Below are 15355 nucleotides of genomic sequence, written 5' to 3'. Positions count from 1 at the left end.
CATTAAAAAATTGATTATATTTTATCTTACAGGAAATTCTCTTGGTATCAATATAACACTTATTTCTTATTCACCTTTCAACTCATCAACAATAAGACAAATTAGAAGAGCATAAACGAAAATTGTACATCCCAATCTATTTAAACCAGATATTAATGCTTTTAAGAGCTGGGAAATGGGTAATAGAACAGATTATCAGGAAGTAAACTGATATAAATTATTCGTCACAGTGAGATCTCTAAAGATCTCAGAAACCTTTTCATCTAGGAAACAGTTGATTTCTAGGCCAGAGCAGTATGACAGCAGATGTCAGCATGGGTTTAGGGTATAGATTCCTTCATATAAATTTACAGAGAAGGATGGTGGAATATTGTGAGCAATATCATCTCCAAAAACAGTGAGAAGTTGTAGAGGACAAAAAAGGTTTATAGAAAAGTTGATGAGAAATTCAATTGAAATCAATGTTATTAAATGCCTAGTATAGGAGTATTGCAGGGGCGGGGCCATAATTTCAAATTCATTACTATTGAAAAGAAACAATAAAGAAAATATCACTGTTAAACAATCCTTATGCTGACTTGCCCATCTCTACAAAATATTAAAATAATCAAAATATCTAAAGTAATCTAAATAAAATAATCATATAAAGGACATTTTTGATAGAGATAAGAAAAAAACAAGTAGAATTTCCCAAGTGATTTTCTACCACTGTCCACATCTTTACAGTTAATACAATTCAATCAAAGGAGCAAAGAATACAAGGTTCTACTGTGCTTGTTTGCTCTGAAAATAATCATTTGATACAGTAAAACAAAATGTTCCTTTGGACACTCCTTTCCAACATGATGGTTTCTCCCATGCATGTGATAAAATTATTTTGTTTGGTAACCCTCTAACACATCAAGGCATAAATTAGTAATATATGTGCTTGTCAAAGATGTTGCCCAAGGTTATTCAAATAGATGTGGTTCAGTCATTTTCAGTTGTATCCAACTCTTCATGGCCCCATTTGAGGTTTTCTTGGCAGATAGTGGAGTGTTTTGTTATTTCCTTCTTCAGCTCATTTTACAGATTAAGAAACTTAAGCAAACAGGGTTAAGTGACTTGCCCAGGGTCACACAGCTAGTAAGTATGTGAAACCAGAATTGAACTCAGGGAGGTAAGTTTTCCTGACTTCAAATCTAACACTCTATCCGATACTCTACCTAGCAGCCAGATAGATGAGAAATTTCTTATAGGTGGTGATATTATACAGATTTTATTATTTATAGATGACATTATGCTGATTGCAACAAGCCTTAAAACTTTGCTGGTTTTCCAATATCATATCCATAATCAAAAGTTTGGCCTTACTATTGATACTGGAAAAATCAAGCATGTGAAGAGTACCCATTTTCCAGACTATGGTATATATATGCAGTTAGAAGACCAGCCTGGTTCATTAGTTTGTATATCTTGAGCTGCATTTGGACAGTGATCTAGGCCCAGAATCAAATAGAACATGACAAAAGAGTCAGTATAGTTCACTGGGAAAACCATCAGATTTGGAGTCAAAGGACTTTAGTTCAGTTCTATCCTGCCCTCTTCCTCCACCCAAAACAAAGCGGTGGTTTTTAAGCATTTTTAAGCACAAAAGAATAAAGAAGGAAACCTAAACAAGTCAGCTTTTAAAAGGGGTGTATAGGTGTGGGTGGGTGGGTTTTAAAAGGAAAGGCCAATATTTCTAAAAATACACATTTTGTTTTATGTTTAAATTCAGAATAAAAAGAATTTTTTTTAAAGGAGGTTACATGACCTCTAAGGACCTTTCTAGCTCTAAATGTATTTTCCTGTAGTTTACTTTTGGCAAATTGCACAGTGCTTTTAATGACCTCACCCACACCCAACCCTTCCCCCCCCCCAAAAAAAAGATCCATATATTTGAATACCAATATTCTTTTAGTGGTACAGTATAACTGCAAATCTTAGAATAATACTCTACAATCTCTGAAGATTTAAAATTGTAGGTCATGCAAAGGCCAGTGGAGAGATGTTTTGAGTTCTGGCTGTCACTGGTTATTAATGAATTGTGCACTGGAAGTAACTGGAATTATTTTTTTAAAAAACTGCAAGGCCATAAATGGAGATGGAACAATATCTAAGATTAACTCGTAGATAGCCTGTATGCTTCATTGGTACCTACATAATAACATGAGACCTAGAGGAATGCTGCCATCACATCAGGCAGACCCTTTGGTGGATTTTCATGATGAAATGAATGAGTGGAGAGTATCTGCGTTAATGAGATCACATATCTAACATAGAGATCAGTGAGGGCTGAAACAGTGTGGGCAAAGCTTTGTGGAAGAAGTGGTTCTTCTGGGCTTAGATCACATTCCTTAGTTACTGAATGAATAAGTTACCTGCTCAAAAAAATGCCATTGATCATAGCTTACCTTGGCACATCAAGTAGCCTAAGAGTTCTTGTCATCCCTTGGAGGGGCTGATAAGGAAGCAGCATTGGTCTCAACTTTTTTTTTCATTGTCCTGAGACGGGTCAGTGGTGTAAGAGTTAACTCCCATAGTCACAGTCCTGAGATGGAAAAGAAGCCTGTAGGAATAAATATTGAAACAAACTCAGTCTTACACAAATATATTTCATTTTAACAGAAGCAACAAATGCTAGAAATGAATGGGTTTGTTTTAACATTGTTCAATTTTTTTCCTTTAAGTTTTAAAATCTAAGCCTGTTTAAAATTTGATTCTTTGTATTCCTTAATAGTAATTGTACAAGGGGGCAGCTAGGTGGCGCAGTGGATAGAGCACCGGCCCTGGAGTCAGGAGGACCTGAGTTCAAATCCAGCCTCAGACACTTAACACTTACTAGCTGTGTGACCCTGGGCAAGTCACTTAACCCCAATTGCCTCACTAAAAACAAAACAAAATAGTAATTGTACAGTACACAACTGTCTGTAATTATGTGAACTACCTAGGTCATATATTTTGTGTGCCAGTATAAGTGTGAATAGATCTCTATGTACTTGTATAACTGCATATATTTACATACCATAATTAATGGTCAGCATTATGTGCAGTCTAGTAAAAAGAACACTAGAGTAAGAGAAAGGAGTAAGGACCCATGTTTGGGTCCTAGCTCTGTTATGACTTGGTTTTGTGACCATGGGCAGCTTACTACTTCAACTCTCTCTAAGTCTCAGCTTTCTCATCTATACGGTGAGGAATTTGCACTAGACCAGAGCTTTTTAACCTGGGGTCTGTGAACTTTAACATAGATGGATAGATGGATGCCTTATTTGTAATCCTGTACATTTTATTTTTTGTATTTAAAAACATTATTTTGAAATGTGATCGATTGGCTTCACCAGATTGCCAAAGGGGTACATGATGCAAAAAGTGATGAAAGTGATACTTTTTAAGCATCCCATTAAAAAAGATGATCCTATTAAATTAGTCTTGTAAAATATGTTTACCTTAGAATTTAGTTTTAGAGATCACTGTTTTATAGTGTCTAGAAAGTTTTCCCTACTATTATGTCTGTCATTTATAGAATGACCTTAGAGATAAATGGAGTATTTATTAGAATATTCAGTTAGATAATAATTATTTCAATTTTTATAGGCTTTACCACCAGCACCTGTTCAGAATCATACAAATAAGCATCAGGTATTCAATGCATCTCTTCAAGACCATATTTATCCAAGTTGTTTTGGGAGTACTCCAGACTGGAATAGTTCTAAATTCATAAGTCTTTGGGGTTCAGAAATGATGAATGATAAGAACTGGAATCCTGCCACTTTTTTGCCAGATACAATTTCTGGTAAGGATTATTTTTTCTTTAATTTCCTGAAAGTTTAAACTGAGTAAATGAGTAGATTCAATTTAGAATGTATGGATTTACTTTTATAATTAAAATCTCTGGTAACATTCAAGATTTGAACTCTGTACTATATTATGCTACTGATATAAATGAGAATATTATTTGTTGTTGTTACAGGTAGACTTGAAATATTTATTATTACTGAAAGCCTGTCAGACTTGGGCCATATTATACTGCCAGACCTTATGTAAACCAATTTTCAGGCCAGTGTGTCGATCGTAATAATTCTCTGTCTTGTTTGCAGCAGGTTGACCCTGTCTAAATTAGTCTCATTCATTATGTTGAAGTCTTGCTTTATAACATGGCCAATAAGAATGACACAAACCATGTTGTGTGCGTGTGTGTGTGTATACATATATACATATATATATATATATATACATATATATATATATACACACACACACACACACACACACACATAAGTAATATGTGTGTGTATATATATACTATTATAATAATAGCCACCATATCTGTCATCTTTCCTTAGCGATGTACATGCAACCTTTGGACAGAACCATGTATATTACCACTCTACATTTCAGTCCATTGGGGCCTTTGTTTTGACAAATTAACATTTGTCATCCTTCTTTGTTGGTTTCTTTGTTAGTTGCAGCTATAAATCCCCCTCTTGTTTCCTTCATCTTCAAAATTAGCCCACTTTCATATTCTGTACCTTCTAATACTTTTAATTAGTTAAGCTGTACTTAATATGAATTTCCTAGAAAGAACAAATAGATCAAAATACTATGTTTAGTAAACCCTTTTATTGGAAGAAGTTTAAATTTTGAATCTACTGCCCATCAAGGGACATTGTTCATTTTAACTCTTCAGCAATAATTTTGTTATTCTTGGGTAATCTGTTTATATCGATGGTACAGTAATACAATTGCTAATCTGAACATATTTGATGTCCACTTTTAACTAACATTCCCTTTACTATTACCAAGATACTTTTTTGTGCCTCCAAATATCTATGAAAACTGACTGCTTATTGGCCTTCCAAACTGTTTGTGGTCTCAAATTTGGGAGTTAATGTGCAAGCAGCAACACTGGCACTTATTTCTTCTTCGTGCATCTCATATTTTTTGAACTGTGAGCAAACCTCATACATTTCTCCAGTGACTTTTGAGCAAAGAAATAGCACAGTTCCAAGTTCCAACAACCTAATATGATACTTTTCATTCACAGTGGAGAAAGCCATTATTTGAGTAGTTAGAAAAGATAAATTTAAGACATGTAATTTACTGGTATCAGTAATTCCCAGGAAAACTTAACATTATAGCTACATGAAAACAGTGAACTAAATAGTTGCCAGTCTGTACTTTTTTAGACTTTTGCTAAGAATTGCATTTTTAATCATAAAACTCATAATTTTTTACCTCTTCTTTAAAGGAAGTGACATATTAGGACCAACACTCTCAGAAATAAGACCTGAAGCACTTCCAACCACATCTGGCAGTGAAACAACTCCGGTTACTGATAGTAAAGAGAAAAAAAATGCTGCAAAAAAGAAATGTCTCTACAATTTCCAAGATGCTTTTATGGAAGCTAATAAAGTTGTCATGGCAACATCTTCAGCTACTTCCTCTGTCTCGTGCACTGCCACCACAGTGCAGTCCAGCAGCAACCAATTTAAAGTGTCCTCTAAGAGACCTTCATCAATAGGTAAGAGTACATAGCTTCCTAAACCATTAATAGTTGGTTTTGATTTAGAAACACCAAAGTTTTAAACCCATTTGATGTCACTCAGCATGCTTATTACATAAGATATGGCACATTATAGTAATAGCCTTGAGTTACATATAGTTCCTGCTACAATGTTGCGTTCCTCTTTAACTTTAAGCCTACCTCTTTAATATCTCTTGCCTTAGATCTCTATATATGATGCAGAGGAATTAAGCCTTCTATTCTGTAGTAAGAATGAATTACTTACCGAGCACATTAATTTACAGAATTGTAGTATTTTTACTGTTGACATAATCTTTAGGCACCTGTCATAGCTCTTTTGAGCTTTTGAAATAAAGGAGAAACATTAATTTTTTATTAAACAAGCCTAAATCAGATTGGTATTTAGCTAGTGTAGTAGCATGAATTTGAACAATTACATTATCTCTAGTTTGAGTCACTAATGATTGAAGAGTCAATATAACATTAAATAAAATATATTGAATGTGAGGGTTAAAATGTGCCTGGCTAAGGAAACTTTGACTTAAAAAGAACTGCTTTGATTTCTTTACATTTTAGGTGAAGTGTTTCATAATATCAGTAAAGAGGATCATAGACATTCTGCACCAGTTGCACCACGAAATAGTCCTACTGGTTTAGCATCTCTTCCTTCTCTTTCTCCTGCTGCACTTTCACCAGCTTCCACACCCCATCTTGCAAATCTCACATCCCCATCTTTTCCCAAAACTGCTGCCACAGCTCCTGGATTTGTGGATCCACATTCAGGGCTTTGTCCCACCACCTTAGCACCTCCTACATCTACTACAGACAGCTCAGTAAGTGCTCCACCAAGTATCTGCAGGTGAGTCCTCAAGCTTGAATTTTGTAAATCAACAGTTGTGAATGCTGCTTATTTTTTTAAGGTTGAGTTTTGACTAATTAACTTTTGTTATATAGAAGAATTCCCTTCTCAGTGAACAATTTAAAACCAAAGAGTTACAAAGAAATATTTGTTGTAGAATACTTCACCATAATAGTCTACTTAGTTTGCATGATTTTGATGTCAGGAACCACACAGTTCCATTTGAGGGTGATTTATAGAATCACCAGTGGACCTCAGAGGACTGCTAATCCAGCTCTCTGAATGTGATTAATTGCAGTTTCCCAAGTTTACATGGCCACTTAAAGATTCCATAGTCTTCTGGATTTTCTGTCATTTTTGTTTTCAGTTTTCAGTATTGCTAGTGGAAGCTCTATAGTAAGAAATGTGGGTGCTTTTTGCTTTTAATCTGGGTATTAACATCATGTTTTGGGGCAGCTAGGTGGCGCAGTGGATAGAGCACTGGCCCTGGAGTCAGGAGTACCTGAGTTCAAATCCAGCCTCAGACACTTAACACTTACTAGCTGTGTGACCCTGGGCAAGTCACTTAACCCCAATTGCCTTACTAAAAAAAAAAAAAACAAAACAAAAAAAAACATCATGTTTTAGCAGAGTTTTTTCCTAAATACAAGGTGCTGGCATGTATGTCTCTGGTGAATTAATGGGAGGTGGTGGTGTTGTTTTTAAACTATACAGTGACCCTGATTGTGAAGGGCATCGCTGTGAAAACAGTGGTGCATATGACCATCAGCAGTATGATGGAGAAGAAAGCCAGGACGAAGATAGCTGTTCTGAGCACAGCTCTAGTACCTCGACATCCACAAACCAGAAAGAAGGAAAATACTGTGACTGTTGTTACTGTGAGTTCTTCGGGCATGGTGGTGTAAGTTCATTTTTTGTATTTCATGCTTGTTGGTTCTTCTATCATCTTATACATAAAGGATCTACATAGGCATATGCTGATTTTCTTCATTGGATAAAATTATTTCTCAGTATTCTGAAGCTTATTTTTCAAACCTCTCACCTTTTTTTTTAATTATGAAGTACATAGGTTTTATTGCTAATAAGCCTCTGATACTAAGTTAAGTATGGACAGATTTTGTTACACCACAATTTTATTTGCTATGCAACTAAAATCTATGATCTGGATGTTCACAGTGATAACTTTTCAACTTAGGAAACTTTTAAATGTTGAAAATCAAGTTCTATCTAATGTTTTTATTATATTATTACATTTATATTTATATATATTTATATTGTTACATTTATTACATTACACTATTACATTATTATTTATTACATTAGCCACCAGCTGCACCAACAAGTAGAAATTATGCAGAAATGAGGGAGAAACTCCGTTTACGCTTAACCAAGAGGAAAGAAGAGCAGCCAAAAAAAACTGATCAAATCTCTGAAAGGGAGAGTGTCGTTGATCATCGAAAGGTAGAAGACTTGTTACAGTTTATAAACAGTTCAGAGACTAAACCAGTAAGCAGTACTCGGGCTGCCAAACGAGCAAGACATAAGCAAAGAAAGGTAAAAAAACCAACAACAACAACAAAAGTTATTTCATTTTTTTGATAATCCCAAATTTCTTTTCTCTAAAGGAATTTTACATACATGAAAAATAGCATGTAAAAAACTTGATAATTTAGCAGTAGCGTTGTATTTCTTAAGAAAATAACCCTTGGTTTGATAGGATTTTAAAATGTCAGTTGATTGCAACTTGCATATTTCAGTTTTATAGAAAACAGCTTGAATGTTTTGCAGAGTGTTAGAGGAAAGTATTTGTGGGTTTAAAAAACAACATACGTTTGAACTTGAAATCATGCTTTCTCTCTAGTCAAGATATTTTCATGCAAGGGCATGTCTTTAGAAATGCAGTTTTCAATATGTTTGGTTACTTCTCCAAGGGTCTAAATGAATGAAAAGAAAAGTTTTGGTTAGCAGAAGAAAGTGCTTTGCTGCAAGAAAAGGCAAAGAAATACAGAGATATAGAGGCAGCAGAAAGGAAGGAGGAGACGAGAATGAAAAATGCAGTCGTTTAGAAACCAAAGTCTTTTTTTGTTCTAGTGTTCATTGTTCAAAGAGTGAGAGATGTAAGCCTTTGTAACAAGTCATAATTGTTTTCCCCCTCTACCTTCTGTCTGGTGTACTACCGTGACTGTTTTTTATTTGTGGAGTGAGAGCAATGCTGAGCAGCCAAACAGGAGCTAATTCTTGACAGTGGTTACACCACTAGTAAATCAGGCATCCCTTGTACACTGTACAAGGATTTCAGGAGTCTCCTGGGCAATGGCCCTGTGGTACTCTGGTTCGATTAACCTTAACAAAAGTAACTATAATGTGAAACAAAATATTATTCACCTTAGCTAATGGGAGAATGTTATAGATGCAGATGAGCTTTGACTAATTTAGTGCCTTTTAACAAATGAGCACGTTGGTCATAGGCACCTCTAAAAGACTACATTCTTCTAGCATGTATAGTTCAAAGCTAATCTCACATACTTCAATGACCTAGAACAAGTCACTCTCTCTTTGCCTGAGTTTCCTCGAATATAAAATGTGCATCATAACACCTGTTTCCAAAGGTGTTATGTTATGAAGATCAAATAAAATATTTATAAAATGCTTAGCACAGTACCTGACACATAGTAGGTGCTATATAAATGTTTATTCATTTCCCTTCCCATTTACCCATAGGTTTGTGTACTAGAGTATAGGGTGTTCTCTGACAATCATCTAGCTCATATAATATTTTTATCATGAGTCTTCCCACATACCTGTTTCAGAATTTTTTTGCTTATGGATTGATGCATAAGAACAAATATTAAATTATTTATCCTTTCCTGAAAAGGACGTGTGTGTGTGTGTATACGTGTGTATACGTGTGTATACGTGTGTATGTATGTATGTATTTCTTGAGCTTTTTCCCTTCATCTAAGTTTAAAATAAAGTAAAATAATGAGGTTCACTGGTTTAGTTCTACAAAGAAGGACCTGACCTGACACATTTGCAAGAGGGGATGATAGTGTTGGGCCCAGAGACTTCTCAAGATCCACAGACCAGAAGCTTTGAGCACTAGGAGTAAATCATCAGGACACTTCCTAATGGAGCAAGTAGGAGTTTCCCAGCTGCTTTCTCCAGCTATGGGCTCTTGCTGTGGATACTATCAACTAGTGCATACCACTACCACTTTACCAGTAAAGAACTATGGGGAATTTGGGACTAGATTACTTTAGATAATCCTTCTAACTCTAAGATTTTATTACTGGTAAATTCTTTTGGATCTCTTGTCAGTTGGTCTGATGACTGATATAGACCCAGTTTCTGTCTTTAGAACTGTTAGATAATTCTGGTCCCAGAAATTACCCTACTTTTAAAAATCTATGCCTTCTCCAATGACAAAACTTTTTTTTTTTTCATTGACAAAACTTTTAATGACTTTGATTCAGTTTCTAGACAAATGGAATTTTTTTTTACTTAGAGTTTCTAGAATTTGTGTCCCTTTTTCAAGCAGGAAATAAAAATTAAGTCCCTATCCTTCTAGGTACCAGAAATGTTCAGAGATCATTTTTCCACGAATGCTACATTTTTAAAGGCACTATTCTGCCATAAAAAGGCTTTCTAAATGTCTCCCCTGAGATGAGAAGTGTTAAGTTGTAATTCAGTATTATATCCTTATTTCTTGTGTCATATTTACATATATTCATGCATCAGCATTTGAACTTCATTTGCTCTATAAATCTGTGCTTAGATAGGGATATTACATATGCAATTGAGTACCATTTGAATACTGCACAATAAATCTTTAGTATTCAAGTTTTAGAAACAGGTAGTTGACACTTGCTTCTCTTTGTGCACATACGGAGCACAATGCAAAATATTGCAAGTGAGAAGTACCATGATTTCGCGGACATCATATGGAAATAGAAGATTTTACTTTGTTTAGTGTGCTTAGCATTATCAAAGATACAATAAGAACTCTTGTTCAACTCAGAAACATTATATTACTATATATGTTCCTTATTTTACTCCTCATTCAATAGTATGGAATAATTTGGGGTGGGTATAGTTTAAATGTGACCCTATCTAATTCTTTTTATTATGGTAAAATTCTTTAAGTAAATAGTTTTCCTTAGCATATGCACATCACTTGAAATAATTTATAGTTGAATTTATAATTCAATAGGTATTTTGTAATCCTAACTTTTCCTTTTTGTCCTAACTTAGAACACTTATTGTCAACTTTTAAATCACTTTTTTTATAGCTAGAAGAGAAAGCTCGTCTTGAAGCAGAAGCCAGGGAGAGAGAACATCACCAACTCCTTGAAGAACAAAGGCGGCGGGAAGAAGAGGAAGAAGAAAGACTCAAAGAGGAATTCCAGAGGCTTCAAGAGCTCCAACAGCTACGAGCTATAAAGAAAAAGAAAAAAGATAGAACAAATAAAGACTGTCCAAAATTGGACATGCTTACTAGGAATTTCCAGTCAGCAAAAGAGTCGGTACCAAGCTCTGAAGAGATACGGAACGGCACACTTGAACAGTCTGAGAAAACAGAAACTTCCTCGAGCTCACCTTCCAGACACATTAATCATTTGGAACAGAGACCAGAGCCTGAAACAGTCTGTGGACTGTCTAATCCAGGCAACTCTAGAGACTCCAAACTACTTTTCCAAAAAGAGCTGGGTGTGAAGCAGCATGAGCCGCTTTCTTTCCTCTTTGACATAATGCACCACCACAAAGAGGGGAGTAGTAAAACAAAGCTTAAGCCTGTCAGTAAGCCGGCTGAATCTCCCAAAGTGCCTGAGAGCCAACCCAGGCCCAGGAATCACACAGAACCCAAGGTGAAGGCAGTAGAATTCACTTCTTCTACCGAGCAGAGAAAAGAGGAGAAAAAAGTCAATAGTAACAACAACAACAGAAAACAACTAAATCATGTCAAAGAAGAAAAATCGCTGCCAATCCTCATTGAATCCCCTTCTCCAAATGAGCAGCCCTCAAACAACAAATTGGTGTTGGCAGATTCTCCACAGCCGAAGGGCAAGAACAAGAAAAATAAGAAGAAAAAAGGAGACAAAGTCAACAATTCAATTGGTAAATATAGCTCAGAGAAAGTCATGTTGAGCATGATTAAGTGTGTGAGTTGTCAGAAGATGACATAATAACTAGAGTCTTTAGTGAGGAACCTATGCTAGAAAGACAGTATGTTGGTCAGTGCTTAGCACAGTACCTGGCACATAGGTACTACTGTGATTGATTGATTAATTTCTGAGAGGCAGTATCATATTCTTGGGAGGAGCCCTAAATTTAGAGTCAGGATGTAGATTGGAGTCCTGGGTATGCCCTTTCATTTTTTTCTGTGACCTTGAGCAAACCATTCTGGGGTTCAGCATGGTCATCTATAAAGGAAGGGAGAAGGACTAGAGATGCTATCTAGGAACTTTTCTAGCTCTAAATAGTACTGTACCTTGCTCTTGCTTTGCATTTTGTAGGGACTTTTTTCACCTGAATGGATCAGGGGAATGAAGCCAATGAGAACCTTGGTATTAAACATTTTTACTCATTCATAATGCACATAGTATGCCTGGTTTCAGGAAGAGGCCCTACTATGGTGAAAGTATCTCTTCAAGTTATGTCATTTAGGCAGTAAACTCTAGTTTTCCCTTACACTTAGATTCTAGTCCCATCTAAATTGAAAATGGCCTAATCCACATATAATAATAATAGTTTATTTCTATAGTGCTTTAAAATTGACCAACTGCTTTGCTCATGACATCCCTCTGTTTGGTAAATATTGCAAGCATTGTTACACCTATTTTATAGATGAGGAAACCAAGGCCCATAGCGATGAAATGACTTGTCTTTGGATGCAGAGATGGTATAGTAAAGGTCAGACCCAGGATTCCCACCCAGGTCTCAATTCCCAAGTTCTACACACCATATCACCTGTGTAATAGCACCATTGCTATATGTTCAGGAATTGAGTCAAAATTCCTCAAGATAAAATGATAGGAGTGTGTTAGCAAACATGAATCAAGTTAGTGAAGCTGCTTGGCCTATAAGAGGCTGAAAAGGAATAAGATCAATTTCAGTTGAAGAGAATTAAAAATGAACAGTACTTCTCCATTTCAATTTATACAATCATTATTCAAACTATATTTTAAAATGGTTTGTAGAGGGGCAGCTTGGTGGTGCAGTGGATAAAGCACTGGCCTTGGATTCAGGATGACCTTAGTTCAAATCTGGCCTCAGACACTTGACACTTCCTAGCTGTGTGACCCTGGGCAAGTCACTTAACCCTCACTGCCCCGCAAAAACAAAAACAAAAAATAATTAAAATAGTTTGTAGAGCTAAGTAATCTTTGAAGTAAGTAGTAGACATCAGCAACATGATTCAGGAAGAAAAGAACCAATAAGTCAAAGTTTCAGAGTGATTTGAAATCATCCAATGAATGCATGATCTTTCTGTGCAGAAGGAAAGATTATTTTTAAGTTGCTTCCTTTCCATTTTCCACATCAATATTGTTTGTAGGCATGAGGGAAGACCCTAAACGCTTTAGTGTTTAGTTTTTGTTTTTAGTGTTTGGTGTTTTTTAGTTAAACTTCTGTGATCTCATCCTACAATGAGAATTCACTTGATTTTTAAATTTCCTTGTTCAGTTCTTAAGCCTCTCTAAGTATTCTTTGTGGTGCTCTATGTCCTTCTGCCATCATAGAGTATCTCTTATTTCCTGGCATCCATCTTTGTGCTCCAGTAATATAGATGATACATTATCAGAGTGGCAAAGAATCATAGAGTTTGCTTTGACCCACTTTAGAAAAGAGGAAACTGAGGCTGAGAGTCACACTGAAAACCTGAAAGGAGGAGTAACTTTAACTTAGTGGACAAGAGCCCTAGACTTGGAAACAAGCTTTTAGAGTCAAGTCATGGTGCTCTCACTGATTCTGTGACCTTGGGTAAATGACATCCTCTCTCTGGGTCTCAGTACCCTCATATACAAAGTGAGGGAGCTGAACCGAGCTAATCTCTGATGCCCTTCCAGTTCTTTCATTCTGTGCCACAGTTAGGATTCTGATCAATCTGGTGGGGGTTTTGTTTGTTTATTTTTTTACTCTGCCAAGCTACTTTGCTGTGGCTGACTCAACAGATAAAGCTCTCTTGCCTTGCTAATTGTCACTTTCCCTGGACAGTTAATCCAGTGAGAAGAAGCAACTGTATTGGGGGAGGGAGGGCAGGGCAATGAGGGTTAAGTGTCTTGTTCAAGGTCACACAGCTAGTAAGTGTCAAGTGTCTGAGGTCAGATTTGAACTCAGGCCCTTCTGAATCCAGGACTAGTGCTTTATCCACTGCGCCACCTAGCTGCCCCCAACAACTATAATTTTTGAGATTTACTATCACATTTCAGCATCCTCTTCACAATTCACTAATACTTTGGAGCATGGAGGTTTCTGAGATTGCATGACAAAAGGGCACAGGATAATGAGTTTGTAGCCAGAAGTATGAAATAAGCTGAGGATTGAAGACCTATGCCAAGCAAATAGAAATGTATTCTACCACTCAGATTTTTTCTGTCTGCTATGAAGATACTAATTAAATAGGTGAATAGGAAACTTGCTCATCTGTGACAGCAGAAATAGAAGAGGTTAAACTACCTACAGCTATTTGGAAGAGAAGCAACCAGACTAAGAAATAGGAATTGTTTTTCTAATTACAGCAAAAAATGTACAAATCATCAGTATCTGAATACCTGAGAAAAACTGAGAGAAATGAATATAGAATCTTAGGATTTAGATGAAATATATAATAATTACATCGATTTTAACACAGGGGCAAAGTCATTTTTTTAGACATAAAAAATCTTACATATATGACTTGATTTGTTCATGTGTTTGGAAGTTGTTTTTTTGTTCTTTAAAGAGATGTAAAGGTTGAGGAAATGGGAAAATTCAGGGGACACTTTGTTCCAATTCTTGATAGGTGAATGGGATTTTTTTTTTTGATGGGAGAAGCATAATCTAATGAAATAATACAATATTTAGACTATTCAAAGCCCACCTACAACACCTACAACTGTGTGACCTTGGGCAAGTCATTTCTCTTTTCTGTATATTTCCTAATCTGTAAAGTGCTAATATTGCATTGCCCACCTCACACGATTGTTGTGAAGAAAACGTTTTGTAAACCTTAAAACACCATGTAAATATAAGTTAGTGACATTTTTGGCCACTCCCTGACAATTTGCATTTGTCAGCTTAAACTTGAAGCACTTTGAGAATCTGCCCTCAAAGACTGCCAGTTCTGTGCTTTGTATAAAAAGGCCTTAATAGAGCACAACTTTATGTTTTGGATAGAGTAAGCTCTTAAGGAATTAAATATTGATGGATCCAGGACTGGATTTTTAAAATCCATGGTAAACCAGGTAAGTCTGAATTCAGAACTGCTCATATTCAAGTGTGACTGGCTTCATATCCAGCACTCAGTCCACACCATCATGTTATACTAACATCCTAAGACGTCGTTATTCTGCATTTAGTCAGTTAGTAATAGAATCCTAAGGAAAGAACAAGACGAAAATGGTGTACCCAAAGTACTTTGGGTTATTTGAGTTAAATCACCTACTTCTCTCTTCTGTAACATGTACCTACACCCACAGATGCCACACAACACTCAGCTCCACCTAAAATTTTATGTTTAAAATTACATGAGTGTTAATGAATTTTCTGCAGGATGAAAATTGGCTGACTTGATTTTTTTTCCCCTTATTGAAACTTTGCCTCCCTTAGGAGCCACAGTTCTGTGTAAGCACTTAATAAATACATGCTTTTTCATTCATTCACTATTTTCCAGTCAAACTGGACTGCTTATTTTTCTGTAATCTTGTCTTGCTTTTTTCTACCCATCTTCTTTCATGCAGGCCATCAGAGTC

At 35.9% G+C, this 15355-nt stretch overlaps 1 protein-coding gene across 3 annotated transcripts in view; it reads left to right on the top strand.

Moving 5' to 3' along the window:
- FAM193A (family with sequence similarity 193 member A) overlaps positions 1-15355 on the top strand; it is a 203630-nt gene that overhangs the window by 165197 nt on the left and 23078 nt on the right. For all 3 annotated transcript variants that reach the window (XR_006353604.1, XM_043971749.1, XM_043971748.1), the window contains exons 15-20: positions 3619-3817; positions 5273-5545; positions 6125-6407; positions 7122-7308; positions 7731-7961; positions 10697-11522. Coding sequence is in view for 2 of the 3 variants with exons in the window: in XM_043971749.1 (XP_043827684.1) it covers positions 3619-3817; positions 5273-5545; positions 6125-6407; positions 7122-7308; positions 7731-7961; positions 10697-11522 (1999 nt within the window). In the remaining variant the exon portion in view is untranslated. The remainder of the gene's footprint in view (positions 1-3618; positions 3818-5272; positions 5546-6124; positions 6408-7121; positions 7309-7730; positions 7962-10696; positions 11523-15355) is intronic.

This window comes from Dromiciops gliroides, chromosome 6 (assembly GCF_019393635.1).
Source record: "Dromiciops gliroides isolate mDroGli1 chromosome 6, mDroGli1.pri, whole genome shotgun sequence".
In the NCBI taxonomy this organism is placed as follows: domain Eukaryota; kingdom Metazoa; phylum Chordata; class Mammalia; order Microbiotheria; family Microbiotheriidae; genus Dromiciops; species Dromiciops gliroides.
Note: the sequence above shows the minus strand (reverse complement) of the source record. Positions and strands in the feature narration are given on the sequence as shown.